The 17583-nt window shown below is 40.2% G+C and overlaps 1 protein-coding gene across 3 annotated transcripts in view; it reads right to left on the minus strand.

Annotated features, from left to right (window-relative positions):
- LOC108633018 (protein split ends) overlaps nt 1-17583 on the minus strand; it is a 71807-nt gene that overhangs the window by 19725 nt on the left and 34499 nt on the right. For all 3 annotated transcript variants that reach the window (XM_018037937.2, XM_018037936.2, XM_018037935.2), the window contains exon 2: nt 2903-3205. In XM_018037937.2, the coding sequence (XP_017893426.1) occupies nt 2903-3205 (303 nt within the window). The remainder of the gene's footprint in view (nt 1-2902; nt 3206-17583) is intronic.

Raw genomic sequence — 17583 nt, forward strand, 5'->3', positions numbered from 1 at the left:
TGCAGAACTTCTTTTTGACAAAAGACGAAAGTTATCGTGGTATCCATTGGTTCAATAGTTGTAATAGAGTTACTTAAGATAGAGTCGCGGTTTTTCAGTTACAATACCGAGAATATCGTACAGTTGAAACGGGTCGTAATTCCCCTCCGTCTCGGTTCATAGCCGATCGCGGGCTAATGTGCGCGCGTGTATCCGCGGACGTGGCAACATCACGAGCGACCACGTCCTCACGGTCACCTGAGTTTTCGTGGAATGGAAGCACGTCACTCGCACAGGACGAAGTAAGGGAAACGTCCCTATACCCGAACATATAAGAGTTTGGTACTTCAACTTTTTCATATTTAATATTATAATTTTATTTGAAACTACATGAAACTTCTTTTTATATATTATTATAAGTGCATATGTTATAAACACCAAAATTTAAGAAAAAACATATTGTTTTAAACTATAATTGATTTATAACATCCATTTAAATAGAAAAACTTATTTGTCCCCGTATCAGAATACTCGAAGGAGTCTCATGTCCCAATTGTTAAATTTTTGCGTTCCATTACCGGAACATATTCTTCACATCAGTCAGATGTGGTGTTATTTAAGAAAATTCAATAGTTTAATTAGTAAAACATTTAAATTTTATTTATTTGTAACAGGTTTACAAAAATACATTACATATATTATACATATTTCTGAAACAACAAAATTTCGTCAAATAACTAAATGGAATTATAATTTAAAAATTAAACTTATAACTGAAAAAATGATGCCAACAAATGAAATCACAATTTTCTCAGTTCAGTTATCTTCATATTTTCTTTCTTCGAAGGATCACGAGTGATGCAGAAGTAGTAGTTTGAGCCATCACTATACATAATATATGTACGCAGTGCAAGGTGTTGAATATGCGTACGAAGACCGGAATAACTGCGATACGGCCGTACGTCACGTGGCCTGATAGAACGAGTGCGTGGCACAAGCGTTCCGTCATTTTCGTCAAGTGGCACAAATCATGAATATGGATCACTCTACCTATATACAGTATCAGGAGGAATGGATTCGGCTCCAGACTTGAACAGATGGGATGTCTATATCCAAGCTAAATATACATCAGTCTTTGTTAAAAAAAAAGAACTACTATTTCTTCTTAATGTTTACGAAGAATATGCAATTCATCAAACAACAGGCCTGAAACGGTGGTGCTGTAACACGTTTCTCTGTCTATGAACAATAACCCGATAACGGCCTCCGTTAATCAATTATCGTCTGGTTTATTTCCACAGACGTGATATTTCGTAGCATGCGATTCGTGACGACCGATATAGCGGTGTATAATAGTATTACTCTCTCTGCATCCTCTGAGTAACAGGAATAATACTTGATTCCGAAAAATAAGCAGAAAATACGGCTTCCTCCATATTACGTACCTCCATCTAAACCTCGGTATTGTACATCGTTAATATGGTTACAATTACAGATACTGATAATAATTACTCTCCTTGTAACGCAAAATTGTTGGATCGAGTTTGTCACAGTTAGTGTCGAAAACGAATATCGCAAATATCTTATATTCTGATAATAAGAGACTGCTGCATGAATTTGGGTAATTTATGAAACTCATTATAATGAGCAATCCGAATCCGATCTAAAGATACTTTACGCTAATGCGTGTTCATGATGGCTTGTTTGAAATTCGTTCGAATATCCATATATTCGAAATAGTCTTGGAAACGACAGATTCTTTTACTGAATTATTGAAAATGTTCGATTAGTTCCATGAAAATAGCACGATGGAACTTCGGTAAGACCGGTCCACGTTATAAATGTAAGAACAATTTAGGAAATTAAGCCTGTTATCGATTATAGGTGTTCAATTATAGCCAGTTGCCATCCTCATTTGGCTTTAAAATCGTCTCTCAGAGTGTATTAAAATAATTCTCATTAAAAAGTGTACTACACACATTTGTATGTGTTGATTTATATCAACTAAAATTAAAACAAACTGGGAGATTAAAGGGGACTTATTTCTGCAAGTTCTTAATAAATAAATATAAAAGTTTTTGAAATGCATCACTAGTGAGGAGTACAAACTCAAGGAACAATAACGAGCATTACGAAACGGTCGATGTAGCATCAACCTTGACCACAACATTGCAAGTGGTTAAGATATAGACCATAGAGTACAAACTCGAATATATAAATAAAGTTTTAAATGTGACCATATTCGATCGTATGTACACACGTTAGCAGCGTTAGTGTCCTCTGCTAACTTTAATTTTCTTTGCTTAATTTTATATTCTTTCTTGAAACTTTCAAATACACGAAATACGTAAGTTTCATTATACAATAATAGGTAATGTACTTTGTACATATAGTTTATATTTTACTATTTCGTACTTTGGTGCATTGCTGTACTGCGCCGTGCGTTAATGTATTATGCAGTACATTACATAAAAACGTGTCTGCACGAAAGATGATTGAACATACTGATAAATGGATGAATGTAACGACGCATAAATCCAACAATGGTTCCGAGCCGTGAAATGAGGTGATGTGGCTCAAAATTAGAATGAACAGAGAATAACGAATATGCGCGGTGTACACGAATTTTGTTAGGTGGAACAAATCATAGAACAGCCGTTCATCCGCTACATGTCAATGTCGTTTCACCTAGTTTCCGTGATGTGCGATTTAATTAATTATCGCAACATGACTCACCGCAAAAATCGACTTTTATACGCATCACTTTGACAGTTGAAATATTCAACTCGACCTCGAATTTCTTGCGATTCACACAGAAAAATTCAAACGCAAAAAACTGTTATCGTTGCACATGGTATTGTTCCAATGTGGATTCTAATAATAATGATACGATGTTGCGTGTTATGTGAGAAATGAAACTTACCCGTGTGAGGGAAACCTATGCTGTAGGTGTTGTGGTTCGTAGTATTGTGTGGTAAGGGCTCGCTCGTCCAAGGTGTGCTCGGTCGCGTGGGCCTTCGCTGCGGACTTGATATCCATGAACGCCACCGTCGCGGATGCACCCCCGGTGCTGCCTGAGGAACCGCTGCCCCCGCCACTGCCGCCGCTGCCAGAATTGGTACCGGAACCACCCTCGTTCCCTTCGCCGAGGGAACCACCGGAACCTCCGTCCACGGGGCACTCTTCGCCCCGTGGCAGCAGCTTGACGCTCTGCACGCGTCCATACCTGCAACAATTTAATTATAACGTTCAAAAGTTGTGGAAAAATCTGTGTGAGACTTTGCTTAATAAGTTCTAGTTGCGACGCTTTCATACAGTTATGTATGTCAGTATATAACTTATTACTACGTACGTAAATAGTAACAGCTTGGTAATACGAATTTTTCCCAAGTTCAAACGAGACGTTAAATATAATACGTAATATGTTAAAATTTCCGTGTCTTATAACAGTTGAGGATGCTAAAGAAAAGTTGTTAAGGTCAACTATGCGCAAAAGGGTTTTTAATACTAAACGCAGACCTTATGTATGTCAATAATACAAGTTTCTACAAATGTTGCTACGTTTTCACAATATGAAAGCAACGGAGGAGTTTCTTTTTATGACTTTTTAGTTTAGACCTCCTTAGTTATCTTAAAGAGAAAATATGAGAATACATAATCCGTTCCCTCCAGAAGGAACCACTACCACCGCCGCCGACACAGGAAATTAAATCGTGAAAAGAGAAAGAAATATCTATAACGACGAAATCGAAACTACGATCGAGGTCCTTCCTTACTGCATTTCGATCTGTAAGTTTTTATGCATACATTCTATCGAATGTTAAAACTTAGGCAACTTAATTTATAAGATATCTAACCAATGCGTGAACAGCTTAAAATAGGGTATACGAATTTTCTTAGGTAAGGAGAACTCATGATATAGTATTCATCACAGTTTATTCTATAATTTACATTGACCAATGCACAAATAGTACGCAGGTTTTACGGGGTCAAATTACATTTCTTGGTAAGATCAGTAGGGATGCAACATATTTATTTCGAAGAATGGCACATGGTGTGCGACTTGTATTTTGTCTAAATGTTCGAATCGGTAGACTTAAAGAAGTCAGGTATTGTTTTCACCCCATAAGGAGAGAACAGATATTGAATTTCGGTGGAATTAAAGAAAACAAAGAAGCGGAGTTGTTTCTGGCATACCCTATGTATGTACAGGGAAGCCTCGCCTGTAGTCGTAGTGGATACGATTTGACTATATTGTGCAGGCGCGGTAGGGCAAGCTGGCTGCAGAGTGGGAAGCCAGGTTCTTCATTGGTCGGTTGGGAGAAAAATATTACGCGCAAGCGCAAAGACTCCGACGGTTTCAGAGTATCTCGGGGAGTTGTTCGTTTAATCTCGCGTGAGTCGCACGTATTTCCTTGTGCGTTCTTCCGAAAGAAGCATCTGTTTTTTTTCTCCCGGACCATACACGTAGCAATTAATATCTGTATCAATGGAAAATGCATATCTCAATAATCCGTTGTTCGTTCTTCACGCTCGTAGGCGTCAATAACGCGCGAAAGACAAATGCGTGGCGCACATATTGGATACTGTAGTTCGTTTGGATTAACAGCGCAGAAATACTTGCTAGATTGTTGAAAAATTGAGGAACGGTGGACGTATTTTCTAAGACCTATAATTTATCGCGGTAATTTGAACAATTTTTCTGGAAATTGTGACACATATGTCGAGTCGTTTTGAATGGGGCGTGGTCAGTCGACGCTCTCCGCCATATGCGTGTGATTCGATGGCGAGGAAAAAGGGCACGCGAACTTCCTGCGTTGTTACGGATTTACGCCTTTCTCATTGTTTGCCTTTTTTGAAAATTTTGACCGATGTGCAGTTGCAGATTGCATCGTGTGTAACAAGAAACATCACTGCATTTCAAGATTCGTTTAAAAAACAGTCTCCGATACGACGAAATTCGTTTTTCGGATTTATTTCGATTTCCATACAAGAATCAGAAGAGACGGAGGGAAAACGACAGTTGTAATGTAGAGCAACGAACGCATCGCTTGGAAGATTGTTCTTACGAAATGGCAGCCAGAGCGGCGGTGTGCCCGTTCTCGAACAATTCTTGCACCGAATCGTTCCTATTCAATATTTCGCGTGACTACTTGACATAAATTAATAGCGAATAATTAGTACGGGTTATTCTTGTGGGTACATTTGCGTTAGCAAATTAATTTTAATGTGCAATGTGTGGAGTGTGCTATCTCCAAATATCGTTTCTTCTACACGAAGCATATTGAATAATCAAAGTCGACGATGGATAATGTTGGAAGTAAAGTGGACGGGAAGAAAGTGAATACGAATGAACGAGAGGGATAGAGGATAAAATCGATACATTAATTTGCAATATCATTACCGGGCGTTATTCTGCGTGACATTTCACGAAAGAGAACCGATCACTGTCTGTGCGTCGTCGTCGTGGCTGCAAGACATCCTCCTCATCTACCCCCATCATTTTCCTCCCCTCTTCAATTTCTTCTCCTATACACATTCTAGTGTGTGAAACGGACGTGCGCGCGCGCGCGCATGAGCACTGAAAAGCCTCTTACTCGCTCCCTCGCGCGTGCACGAACCCGCAATCGAACGACGTCCTTTTCTCTGACACACATGAGTGAAAGCGGGTGAGAGAGGAGCGACGAGAGGAGAAGAAATTAGAAGGCCAGGGAGGTGATGGAAGCAGGGAAGAGAGAGAGAGAGAGAGAGAGAGGGAAAAAGAGACAGAGAAGCAAGTGCCGCTGGCTGGCGAGCGAGCCAGCAAACCGTACCCATATTCCCCTCCATAGTCCCCACTGTATGCCTGTCGAGGAATTTTACTTCGGCAGACTCGCTCCCAGACTCGATTCCTTCGTTTCTTCTCTATACATCGCTCAACGACGAAGTATGGCTAGAGTTCTATGTGGAAACATTAGTATGACTTTCCATAAATTTCAAGTCTCTAGGTCAGAGTCGTAATTTTTCCGCGACGAGAACGGGGAAAAGAAAAGAAACGTTGCACGCACCAGCTTGCATAGAAAGCTGCTGCGTTATAAAATCCAGCGGCCATTGTCGACCTTCGTTCCTCTACTTATCCATTATCAATGCGTCAAGTAACACACGACTCTGCAGAACAGCGGATAAACTGGCCGTATTTGTAGCGCTTAGAAGTATTTCGAACAGATCAATTGATGTACACGTATTCATCGAACCCAAGGAAAAGAAGTGTTGCAACTTCATGGAATATCGAGTGTGTGATGTTCTACGATTAAGGGAGTTTCAATCTCTGAGTGATTCTCTTTGAAAATTTCCTCATCGTTCCATCAATTGTTGTCCGATAAGACGATGAAAATTATGCTTTTTAATATGAGGCCATAGTGAAACTGTACGTTATCGACGTTGCTTCATCGTCGATGAGTACGTGATACGAATAATATTCTCAATCGCGGACGCAAAAGTGCTTTACCATGTGTTTGATTGGAAACGAGTATCCTTTGAGAAACTGAATGTCCCAATAGCGTAGCGACATCCACTCGGACGATCGTTTGTCTTTCTACGTTTGAAATGGGAGACGTACAGGAAATCAATACATCGGCCCACGGTTCCTAAGCTCTCTCGGTGTGTGTACGCACATAAGTATGTATGAGCGTGAAAGAGAAGGGAAAGAGTTCTCCCGGCTAAGTCAATTAATGCGTCACGCTATATATTTTATTCGTTATTCGGCGCGTTGGTGAAAAATAATAAAGAGCTAGGTGATTAGTAATTTTCTTCCGGAAATTCTGTATCAAAGCTTGTCGATCAAAGTTTCATCGCTAAGAACGTGGCACGAACGTTCTGTGTTACGTAAACGTTATCTTTAAATTTGTTCGATTCATGCTATAGTACGTTCCACGCATGTATAACTTACTTTACCTGTAAATAATAGATGCGTACAGCATCGCCCTAGCACAGGAAATACGTTTTGGGAAAAGGTCGATCTACGGATACGAATTCTTTATATTTTGTCAGATCTTGGAATGCCAAGCTCCATGAGTGTGTCGATCTAACAATACACAGAGGTACCTACTACGATTCTGCGAAGAACGGTACGAATAAAAAGGAATACAATGCAGAGCGACCACTGCAGGATAACAACAAAGAAAGAAGGCTTTTGTTCCTCTACTTTTTCTCATTCCCTCGTTGCCCCTGATTCTGCTTTGGTTCTCTCGTTGAATAAAAAAAGCTGCCCGCTGTACAACATTATATTTTACCGTTAACAATTTTTCTAATATCTCGACATTTACTAGAAATCAGTTGCAAATATTAAATTAATTATATACTAAACTGTTTCGATAAGAAATGCTAAATATAATAGGGAAATTCGCAAATTAGTCATTTTAAATAGCTATTTTATCGGAGTGCAATTACCTATGCCTAATGCCTACACAGCTAGCCAGGCCGATTACAGTGTTATATGAACCTACTAAATATGCTAATAGTTCAGGTGTTCAGGAAGACCGGAGAACGGAACAACGTGGGCCATTATTGAAAACAGCCCACGGAGCCTGATTTCTTTGCATTTGCAAGTCTTTCGTGTGTACGAGTATCAAAACAAGGCACTCTTATCCTATCAACTCTCGCAGATATTGCGTCCACGATCTTGTATTATAGAGGCCGCGTATACGTATAGAAGGCATACGAAAAGTCTCTTCCAACAGTATCATTCTAGGCAGACGACACTGACATAAGCCGCAACGTCGCAGGCAGAGGCAGGCGTTGGGACGCCTCAACGAGGCCGGCGAGGACGTGGCAACAGCGCTATGACTCAGCTCTCCTCGTTCCAACAACCGCTTCCCTCGCCTCCTAGCCCCTCTTCAGCTGTCTCCGCGCAGCTGACGCCCTTCCCCTCCCGTCGAGATCACCCCACCAGCCTAGTCATTCGATTCTATCCTTCTTCGTGTCGTGTCCGAGGCTCCAGGTTGCCCTCCGTCCCGCTTGCACCCGCTTCGTTCCGCCCTCCCCTATATCGGCTTACCGCTCCTTCCTACTCCGTCGACCCAGACTCTCTCGAGGTACCGACAACTCGTTTCGTTCCCCTCTCCAGAGAAGCGTGCGCAGGCCGTATTCCTACACGCCGCTAGCCAGACGAGCGTGCAAAGTCCCCTTTGGAAGAAAAACACCTCTCTCCGGCCCCCGCGCAACGCTCTTTTCTACTTTTTCTCTCGCGCTCTCCGTCCGTCTTTCTCCGACTGCGTTCATCTTCGTCTTTCCTCTGTCTCTCCCTCTCCTTCTTAAGACGAGCACACCCTCCCCTTCTCTCCCCACCGCCCTGTACCCGCGTCCTGGCCTCTTCGTATTTCTTCCATCGTTCAACGGCTCTCGTTCCTTCTTGCTCCTCTTTTTCTGGATCTTCTTTTCTTTGGGGGTTCTCTTCTCTCTTGCTGCCATTTCGCTTCTGTATATCCGCTGCCGGGTCGCGAACAATGCAACGTGATCCAGGTGCAGCGAAGAAAAAGAGGATACAGGGCACGCGAGAGGAGAGAAACGGGGATGAAACTCAGAAGGGGAGACAGGAACATAGAAGAACGAAAAGGGCACCGGGTATAGGCGACACGACCCGCCAACGAAATTGTGCAGTTATGGCGAGGAGAATTTATGAGCGACTGCATCTCTCCTTCGGACTTCGTTCTTGGTTTTTCCTTTTCTTTTGATTGTTTTTATACATACTCGTTTTGATATCGGCATGACGTCTCGGCATATCGGTCTCGGCGACCGATAGTCGCGAATTATTTCTTGTAACGATTAGATAACTATATGTACGTTGTTCAACGGGTTAGTCAGCGAACGGTATACGTATGCACGTATCCTCAGGTTTCCTGTCTGCCATTCTATCGTACATATTTGTTGAAAGGTGTGATGGTCCCATGACCGATACGAATTCTTTCTTCCATAGTTCTATTACCTTCCACATTTTGCACAATGTGAGTAAAGAATATCCGATCATTACTCATCATGTCATACACGAATTGGACATCATAATGCACTTATTTTAAATTCAGCGATATTTTTTACTTGTTTTTATTTTGTAGCATCTAAGAGTAAATATAAGATAATTGGTGATGGACAGGCTGGTTTAAGTGAAATAATAATGTGCTAATACACAAAATAAAATGTATGTATTATAGTATACTCCAAATGCATGTTGCACGTAAACGTAATTTACATGAGGCGTCCGAGACTCAAATCTCAAGAGGTACGAGACAATTCGGGCAATAACCTTTGCCAGGGTTATTGTATAAATATCCTGCTCCCACAGATGTCTGCATAAACCGACCATCGAAAAGACTTGCGCTTACGGTCCGTCTATCGGGTCGAAACCGCCCGTCTCGTGAACAATGTCAGCATCAGCGATAGTACACTCGGTACACTGTGCCTCAGTTATTTACACGTCTCCATGAGCGAAGGTTATCACCACTGCATTGGTTACGTTACAATGCAACGCGACATTCTATTATTGTCATCGGCCTAATGCGTACTAAGATTCGGCCGAAGTTCTTTGGCACACAAGTCTTAGGAGATCGCGCGCAAAACTAGCTTTTCTCTTCTCTGACAGTTTTAAGTGTTTCACGCTGATAATGATGGCAGAACTATATTTTATCTCTCTATTCAATCGGCAGTAAATCAACGTGCCGAAGGAACAAATGATGACTCGTGAAATTTTTAATGGAAACAAGAAAACGAAATGTGTCGAGATATTTGGATAAAATCTTTTTTAACTATGTTATTGCGATATTTAATTTGCAATCAATTTACATGAATAAATTATATCCTTTTTATAGTAATCACGGCGTGGAAGCCAAAACTGTGCTTAACAAATAATACCTATTTTTACTCATAGGTTTATTTGGATTTATCTAAAATTACCAATATAACTAAAAAGAAAACTTGACGATAAGTTATGTTGATTTCATGAGTTTCCAGAGCTTGTTCTCAGAGGAATGGATATTATTTTCTAGGATAAAATTATATTCATAAAATATTCAAACTTGCACATTTTTTGACATTTTCATGAAAATATTTGATTCTCTTGGAGTTTTTATTACTCCATTTATAAGTACAATTGTGTCTCGTTACGCATTACTTCACTGCTTAAGCCTCAATTTAGTTTAGGAATTAACAGTGAATACATGTTGGAAAATAGGTAGTCGTGCTTAGAATGGACGGACGGGACGCGCGAAGATCGGCGCGAATGCAATCGCGGCAATAATTCACGAGAGCGTTATCTGCTCTCCTATTCTAATATAGCAAAGAGGAGAAGGCAGGCCGTCAGCTACGAGGCCGCGTGGGTTCGAGGTCGGAACCGTAGAGTAGAGTCACGTTAAGCGACTGCAGTCTGTGTCGTAGCCGAGGTGCCGTTATTTTAATGCAGATACGCAACCCAGACGAGAATGAAAGGCTGAAGGAGACATTTGCACGTACAGCGCTCCGACTGCGATGCATCTTACAGACGTGATGCCAACCAACCTCTGCTTCGAGCTACGATTCGCAATCTTTACGCCGCGCTGCGTTCATTTGCGTTTCGTGACGTTCTCAATGATCCAACTACGGTTTAAATTAAAGCCTCGTCCTCATTAGCGAAGTTACTCGACTTAAATTTGCTTAAGTTCAATCAAGTTGGTTACAAGATTCTGCTCATACGCATGAGACGAATATTCTTTTGGAAACGTTTGCATCAACCTTTAAATTGGACTTAAAGAAATTATAATTAATTAGTGAATTCCTTTATATGACAACACGATACGGACATCTAAATGAACGCAAACGAATTTTATCAGCGAACGAATGGTGATCCATCTTGGATTGCTATCACATGATACATGTAAACATACCCATGTTGAATCAGACGAACGAAAATACATTTTTATATTTCCGATGAAATGTACGTCGACGTCTGCACCCAGACAGACTTTCATAATCGTCATGAAGTGTAAAAATTAACTTAACAAAAATTGAAAAAATTTCCAGTAGATTCCATTTGAATCAATATATTAACGTCAAATTTACACTTTGATGTCATATCAAGTGTTGAATTCCTTGTTATGCAATAAGCCAAGCTGCATACGTCGAAAAATTGTTAGTTCAGAAGATATTTTCACTTGCATACACTGGAACTATATGCGTTGGAGAGCGTAAACTTTACATAAAATTTAACATCACATCATGAATTAAATACGATTTAAATATGTCTTAGACAGAATGCACGCAACGACCGTATAAACATTGCTACAATACTTTCTATTCTAATTGAATCACTATGCGTCTTAAATTTAACGCTAAGATGAACATTCGCAAAACGCAAAATATTGCCGTATCTTGTGATTTGTTATTTGGTAAATATGTCAACAATTTTCTGTAAATTGTCTGTCTAGTGAGACAGACAATATCTTCTATCGGCGCGGGAACTTTTTGTCAACTATCGTAACTTCCAAAGAAGAAGACACCTGACGGCGGTCAACGAACAAGTGGGATTCTCGGAATATCCTGTTCCTTTCAAGGCAATGTAAAGAAAGGACGTGGAAGGTAGAAAGAGGCAAGGGTTCGAATATCGTAGGAACATTCGACACCTCGAAACCATCGGGCAGGTCATAAAGGGGATCGTTAGGTTCAAAGATATAGAAGAGGAGAAGGAAGAGAAAGATGGCGGAAGAATGAGAAGTAACGGTAGTCGGTATTACAACTCTACCCTGCCTATATTTTCGCTACGACGATATTTGTCGTTCGTATATTTACACTTCCTTGCATCTCGGAGATGGGATTGGCTTCGTGTGTGTCGCGACCGCATGAGAAAGGGGATAAAAAATATCAATTCGAAGAAAACACAGGTTTCAGGCATTTTTACTGGCCAAATTAAATCTCACGAATTTATATTACTATTTAACACGACTATACCTAACGGAAAAGAAACTATGTATTTTTCAATTTGACGAAGGAGGATTAACTGCTTTAAACAAATACATGTTTCAATAACGTGCATCATGCGAGTGTTACTCAAGAGGAGTTACATCGTATTGTTAATTGTAATTCGAGATGGAGTCGAATAATCTGTGGGCATTGTTTTTCCTTGTCCTGTTGCAGTATTCGATCTATACTGCACGGAATCGAATCTAACATTCGAAGCCAACTCGATCTGGCACTGTCTAAAGTGGCTGCTATGCAAAATATTGCGAGGTGCAGTCCTGTCGCTTGCGACTGGTACAGACAATACTACACGTATTGTAGTTTGTAATTGTAAGTCAATAATCGCTGAAATAAAGAAACCATTGTACTCTTATCGTAAGGGAACTATGATAACTCTCAACAAATATTATCTTACACCTTTCTATTTGCATTTTCAATTATCAAATTCCATACTGTTTCCACGAGATTCATTTTTCTGACCAAGCTACGAAATATTAAGATTGACGAAGAGTTTGAAGTGTAAGTACCTAAGAAAGACCGTCGCTCACGCGAATTTACAAGAGCGAAACTAGAGACGAATGGGATGAAGCGAGAGGTAAAAAGAAACGGACGGGAAAGGGGAAGGAAAAGCACACACGCGTGAAAATATGCGAGCGCGACGCGAGTCTTTTGAGTGCGTCTTCGAGAGTTCTCGGAGCAGCTCGAGAAGGCAACCCTTCTTCAACGTAGACGAACCAAGAGCCAAGAGGAGGAAAGGTATGAGAAACGGCGAGCAGAGCGAGAGCGAGAGATGACAATGTTCTCTTCCGTGGAGACGCGAAGAGAAATACGTGGAAAGAGAAGAAACGAGACGCGTGCGTTACGCAGCCATACAGAGGGAAAAGAGCGGAGATTCAATGGCGTAACTTCCACGGAACGATTGCAGGTGCAGGCTATTTCAAAAGACACGTGAAGAAATTTCCATTTTGTTTTTTTATTTTCATTCCCTACGCTTCTCTGTACGAAACGTGTTAACTCTTTGCGTCAGGACTATTGTTAGATTGGTACGCGTTTCCCGGGCGTGTACAGGTGAGCATGCGGAAAACAATGAGGAGCAAGGGAACCAACGAATAATTAACAGTATGATAAAAATATGAGGCAATAGAACAGACGAACGACGACTCACACAGTGAAACTGATGTGACCAGTGTAAGGGAAATACTAGATTGGGGGTAGGAAAGAGTACATGCAAATGCAGATTACAAGCTCTGTAGGACCATTCATCAGAGCGCAGCGTCGCGTAATTCAGCAAAACTCAGGTTTCCTCATGAAATTCTCGGCTGTGTTATAAAACGAACACGTTAGAGGAAGAGAAGAACAAACACAATGGCCACTGGACAATGATATCGTAGTATAATCACGGTGATTGGCATAACAACATTTCAAACGCTGGATTTAATTACAGCGTTGAGAAAAATTTTTTCGCGGTATTACACGCGGTGCCGGCGCAAACTTTATTTCGAAACTCGACGAAACTAGCCGCGCGCTCCTCGAAGCACGCGAAATGAAACGTGTGTACAGAGAAAGAGAGACGGAGTATGGCAATTAAAACGTAAACGTATAACAACAACGAATCAACAACGGCCGTTTGGTGAATGTAACCAAAGTTGAGGAGGCTCACGTGAATAGACGAGCGGTAACGTGAAACATGATTTCGAATCATTCAACCGACCGGTAAGATTCGTTGCCTCTCCCGGTTACGTCAACGCGGAAGCATTCAAAAGTCGAAGTCTCTTGCTAGGAGGAAATCCATAGAAATCGTTTTAGAAACTTGCGATCTTTTCTTAGAGACCTTTGAATCGTATAAAAAATACGTTTGTAAATGATCGAAGTCATTTCTCTATTTGTTCTAATAATATTTCTCCTTCTCTAGTTATGAGACGGCTATCTGTTCTCATTTTCTTTAAAATCGAAAATTGAAATACTATAACAATTTCAAATGTTATATTCGTGTTAAGAAGATAACTGGTAGTTAGTCCCAGTACAATACTTGTTTATTTGCTATTTTAACAAGGTTTAAACTTATATGGAAGTTCCGTCTCTTACTATTGATCGACAAAAGTTTTGAGCAAGGGGAACATGTTTAAGTATTCGTCGACCGGTTAAAATCGCACCAAACAAAAATGGCAGTTGCGAAAACGTGTTGCGTAGTCGGTAAACAGAGCTCGAAGAAAAATTTCCGTTCACAAGTCGGGTAGAGCAGGGAGCAGCTAGGGAGCAAGCGTTTCAGCAACTGTGAGAGACTGCGAGGCAGATTTTTTTGCAGAGCGGAGAGTCGATGCAACCAAACGTTACGCCATTGCGTGCGTGTGCATCGGGTGCAACGACAGCCTCTCGACGCGGTTCACACTGCGAGGCTTTTTCCACTGCTCCCTTTTCTCTCTGTCCGCGGCTCGATTTCACCGTGTTATCCGGCTACGCGTCTTGGCTCTGTTCTCCCCATGAAGGGTGACTTTCCAAAAGCTAGACTGGCTGCCAGGCTGGCTCACCCAGCCAGGTATTACCATGGGGTGTTTTTCACAGGAAGCGCGAGAAAAATCGTAGTGCGCTGGTAATAACGATCCTGAGGGAGAACAGCCTAGACGTGAGGCTACAAATGCAGAGGTGCGTTCCAGGGAAATCCCTAGAAAAATGAAAATCCGTAAGAAAGCTGTATGTACGTCTGCGAGGAAAAAACACATATAATGGATATGCCTAGATTTTCTTGAAATAGTTTTTAGTCATATTCCGAGGTTATTTTTGTATATTTATTGTCAACGTGCGAAAAATGAGAGAAAAGACGTTTAGACGTTTTTAGAGGTTTTTGTAGTAACTCGCAGTAACAGAACTGGTAACTCGAATATTTTTTTATGCGGAAACACTTGGTCGAGTAGAAACAGAGACGCGAGCGTGTAATATGCAAGAGAAACAGACCGAGTACGTTTGTATAATATTTCGCAAATTTTCATAATTTTTTCGTCCGTCAGTTTAACTAATTCCAACGTGGCGGAAATAACAGAACATTTACGAATATCGTTCGAACATTTTAAAGAATAAAATTTTAAACAGGTTACCGGTATAGAAGCTGTATAGAAAAAAAACACCGAAAGAAAATACGACTGATCGAAACTGACGTAAGTTGAGTTACAAGAATGGCAACTGTGTCAGGGCTGTTCAAAAGTCTACAGTCCAATTTTTGACGGAACTATAAACTCGATGTACTTGACAGAATAAGAGCACGTGTGTACAAAATACAGGAGTAAGGAGTCCATACAGGAAGAAGGCGTGGGTGAATCCGAAGAGAAAGTTCGCACGATTTTCGAAACGTTCACGGCACGTTTCTGAATGACTCCGAAAGGCGAAGTTAAGAATATTTCGTTTCGACGTTTAAAATGCTCGGAAGAATAAAAGTGGAGCCCGCGTACACGGATGCAATACGTAAAAAGTTGGATACAAAGAAAGCATCGGTGGGAATGAACAGTGGAGAAAGTTCGTGTTGCATTTTAATTTCCTCGTGAAAACAATATGTTCACGTAATTTTCTTGTCATTCGTATCATATAATTTTTATTTTAGAAGAATGTTAATTGCTTAAAATGATACTGACAATTGAATTATTTAGACGTCTCGGGGAAAAACGTGGATATCGGAACGTGATCATTTTCGTAACGAGCACATGAATGGTTGTGCAAACATCAATTTTTTGTTTAATTAATGTGGACAATTAGCAAGTTCGCTGTCTCATAATACGATAAACGTAATCGTTCATTGAAATCGTGAAACGAGGTCGAAACGAATGAATGTACAACGAGTGTACGTATGGCGAATAAATAATCTCTTCTGCACTTCAGGATGCAGTTTTCAAATAAAAACATGTAAACATTTGGATGAATGAAAAGTACAATTTTAGTAATTGAAAAGTCAAACCTTCACACAGATAACTCATTCTTTCTGATAAGCAAGATTTTGGGATCGAAATCGGACACATTTTCAATCATGCTAGAATTTTCGATGCTCCTTAAGTAAGCATGTACCAAATTAGGCAACGGGGGCAAGAAGCCCGCCAGCAGCCGGTTCTTTTTAATAGGTTTCGATGAATTACGAACGTGTCGGGTCCACGTTGACTTTCACGACATGAACATCGTCAAACTATACGAATTAAAAATCGGTACAGAGAACTGGCAAAAGTTAATTGGCGAAGCACACCGTCATTGCCGCGTCCACGATCAAAATGCTGCTCGCATTTACATTGCTCGATAATTCGCAGGTAATGCATTTGTGAAATGGAACATTTTTTTAATTTAAGTATATTTGCATACAACCATAGTTCAGGATGAATTCTTAAAATGTTGTATTCATCGTTCCTCAATAAACGCCAAGTGTGTTTCCATCGCGAAATTACGCAAGAATAACAAACAATGGATTTATTTTTGAACGTTTGTATAACAGACTGTAAACAGCGAGCAATGCATATTCATTCCCGAAAAGTGATTTCGTTAAACGTGTAAGTTTGAAAATGGATCAATTGCAATAAAAAAGAGACTGTAAAAGTTTCCTTTCTTTCTGAATAATATCAATTTCGAGGATATTATTTAAGATACACAATAAAAAGAATAAGCAGAAATAGGAATTATAAGACTCTTTCTTTCGAATTCTTTTCAAATCTCAGTAACTAATAATGGATCCTGCACGAAATTATCGTATTCGTAATCGAACGGAAGCTACGCGCTGAAAAAGTCTATATAGGATGTTTGTAACGTGTCCAGGAAGAAATTTGGCAAATGACAAGCGCAGGATCGATCGATTGCATGCAGCAGCTGTCATCTCTGAAATAGAATTGCTGAAATGGAACATTGTCAGCCAGGAGAAACTCCGTGTTTTTGACGCGTGGAGTTGTCTCAGCTTTGCAAGGTCGATCGTCGAATCCTATCGTTCATATCGGATCCGAGAACGATGTTGCGCAAACGACCGTTGTCAGTCAAAACTCGATTTATTTCGACGAAACAACAATTGATTCCCGTGATTCGTTATTCTTAGACACGCCATCAAAAACGATGCGTGTAATCGAGAAACGAAATACTTATATTGCGAGCATAGAACAGATCAGATTAAAAGTCTGTCCGAAACATTTCACGTATTCAGCCTCGAAAATGTTTTATTTATAAAGAGTAGCATTTCATCCTGCTTTCACATTAGGCCATAAGATCTCTGCCAAAAGTTTAACAAACGTGATAAAAAGCTATATTCAATATTTGAAGCAATGAATTTATAGAAAAAATTATACTTATAGAGAATTAAGATTTATAAAATTGTTCGACGTGTTCTTTAGTTAATAAATAAATCACAGGGAATGTTTAACATATAATTTCTAATATACTCCTAAAGCATCTATTAATGACTATACGTATTTGCAAAATTCTGTCATTCTTGCATCTCCATTTTTTTATAAATTAAATACATATTTTGCCATTCAACACAAAAATTTAAGGTCTATGAACATTTCTATAAGCCTCATAAAATTTTAAAACTTTTGCAGAATTTTTATACAGAAATTGTAGATCTCGTCGTCCTCTACAAGAAAGGTCACGTGCAATTTTTCCGTATATCCAACAGTTTAGGAGTTATTGGCC

This window comes from Ceratina calcarata, unplaced genomic scaffold (assembly GCF_001652005.2).
Source record: "Ceratina calcarata isolate Rehan_Ccalc_2016 unplaced genomic scaffold, ASM165200v1 scaffold180.2, whole genome shotgun sequence".
Taxonomy (NCBI): Eukaryota; Metazoa; Arthropoda; class Insecta; order Hymenoptera; family Apidae; genus Ceratina; species Ceratina calcarata.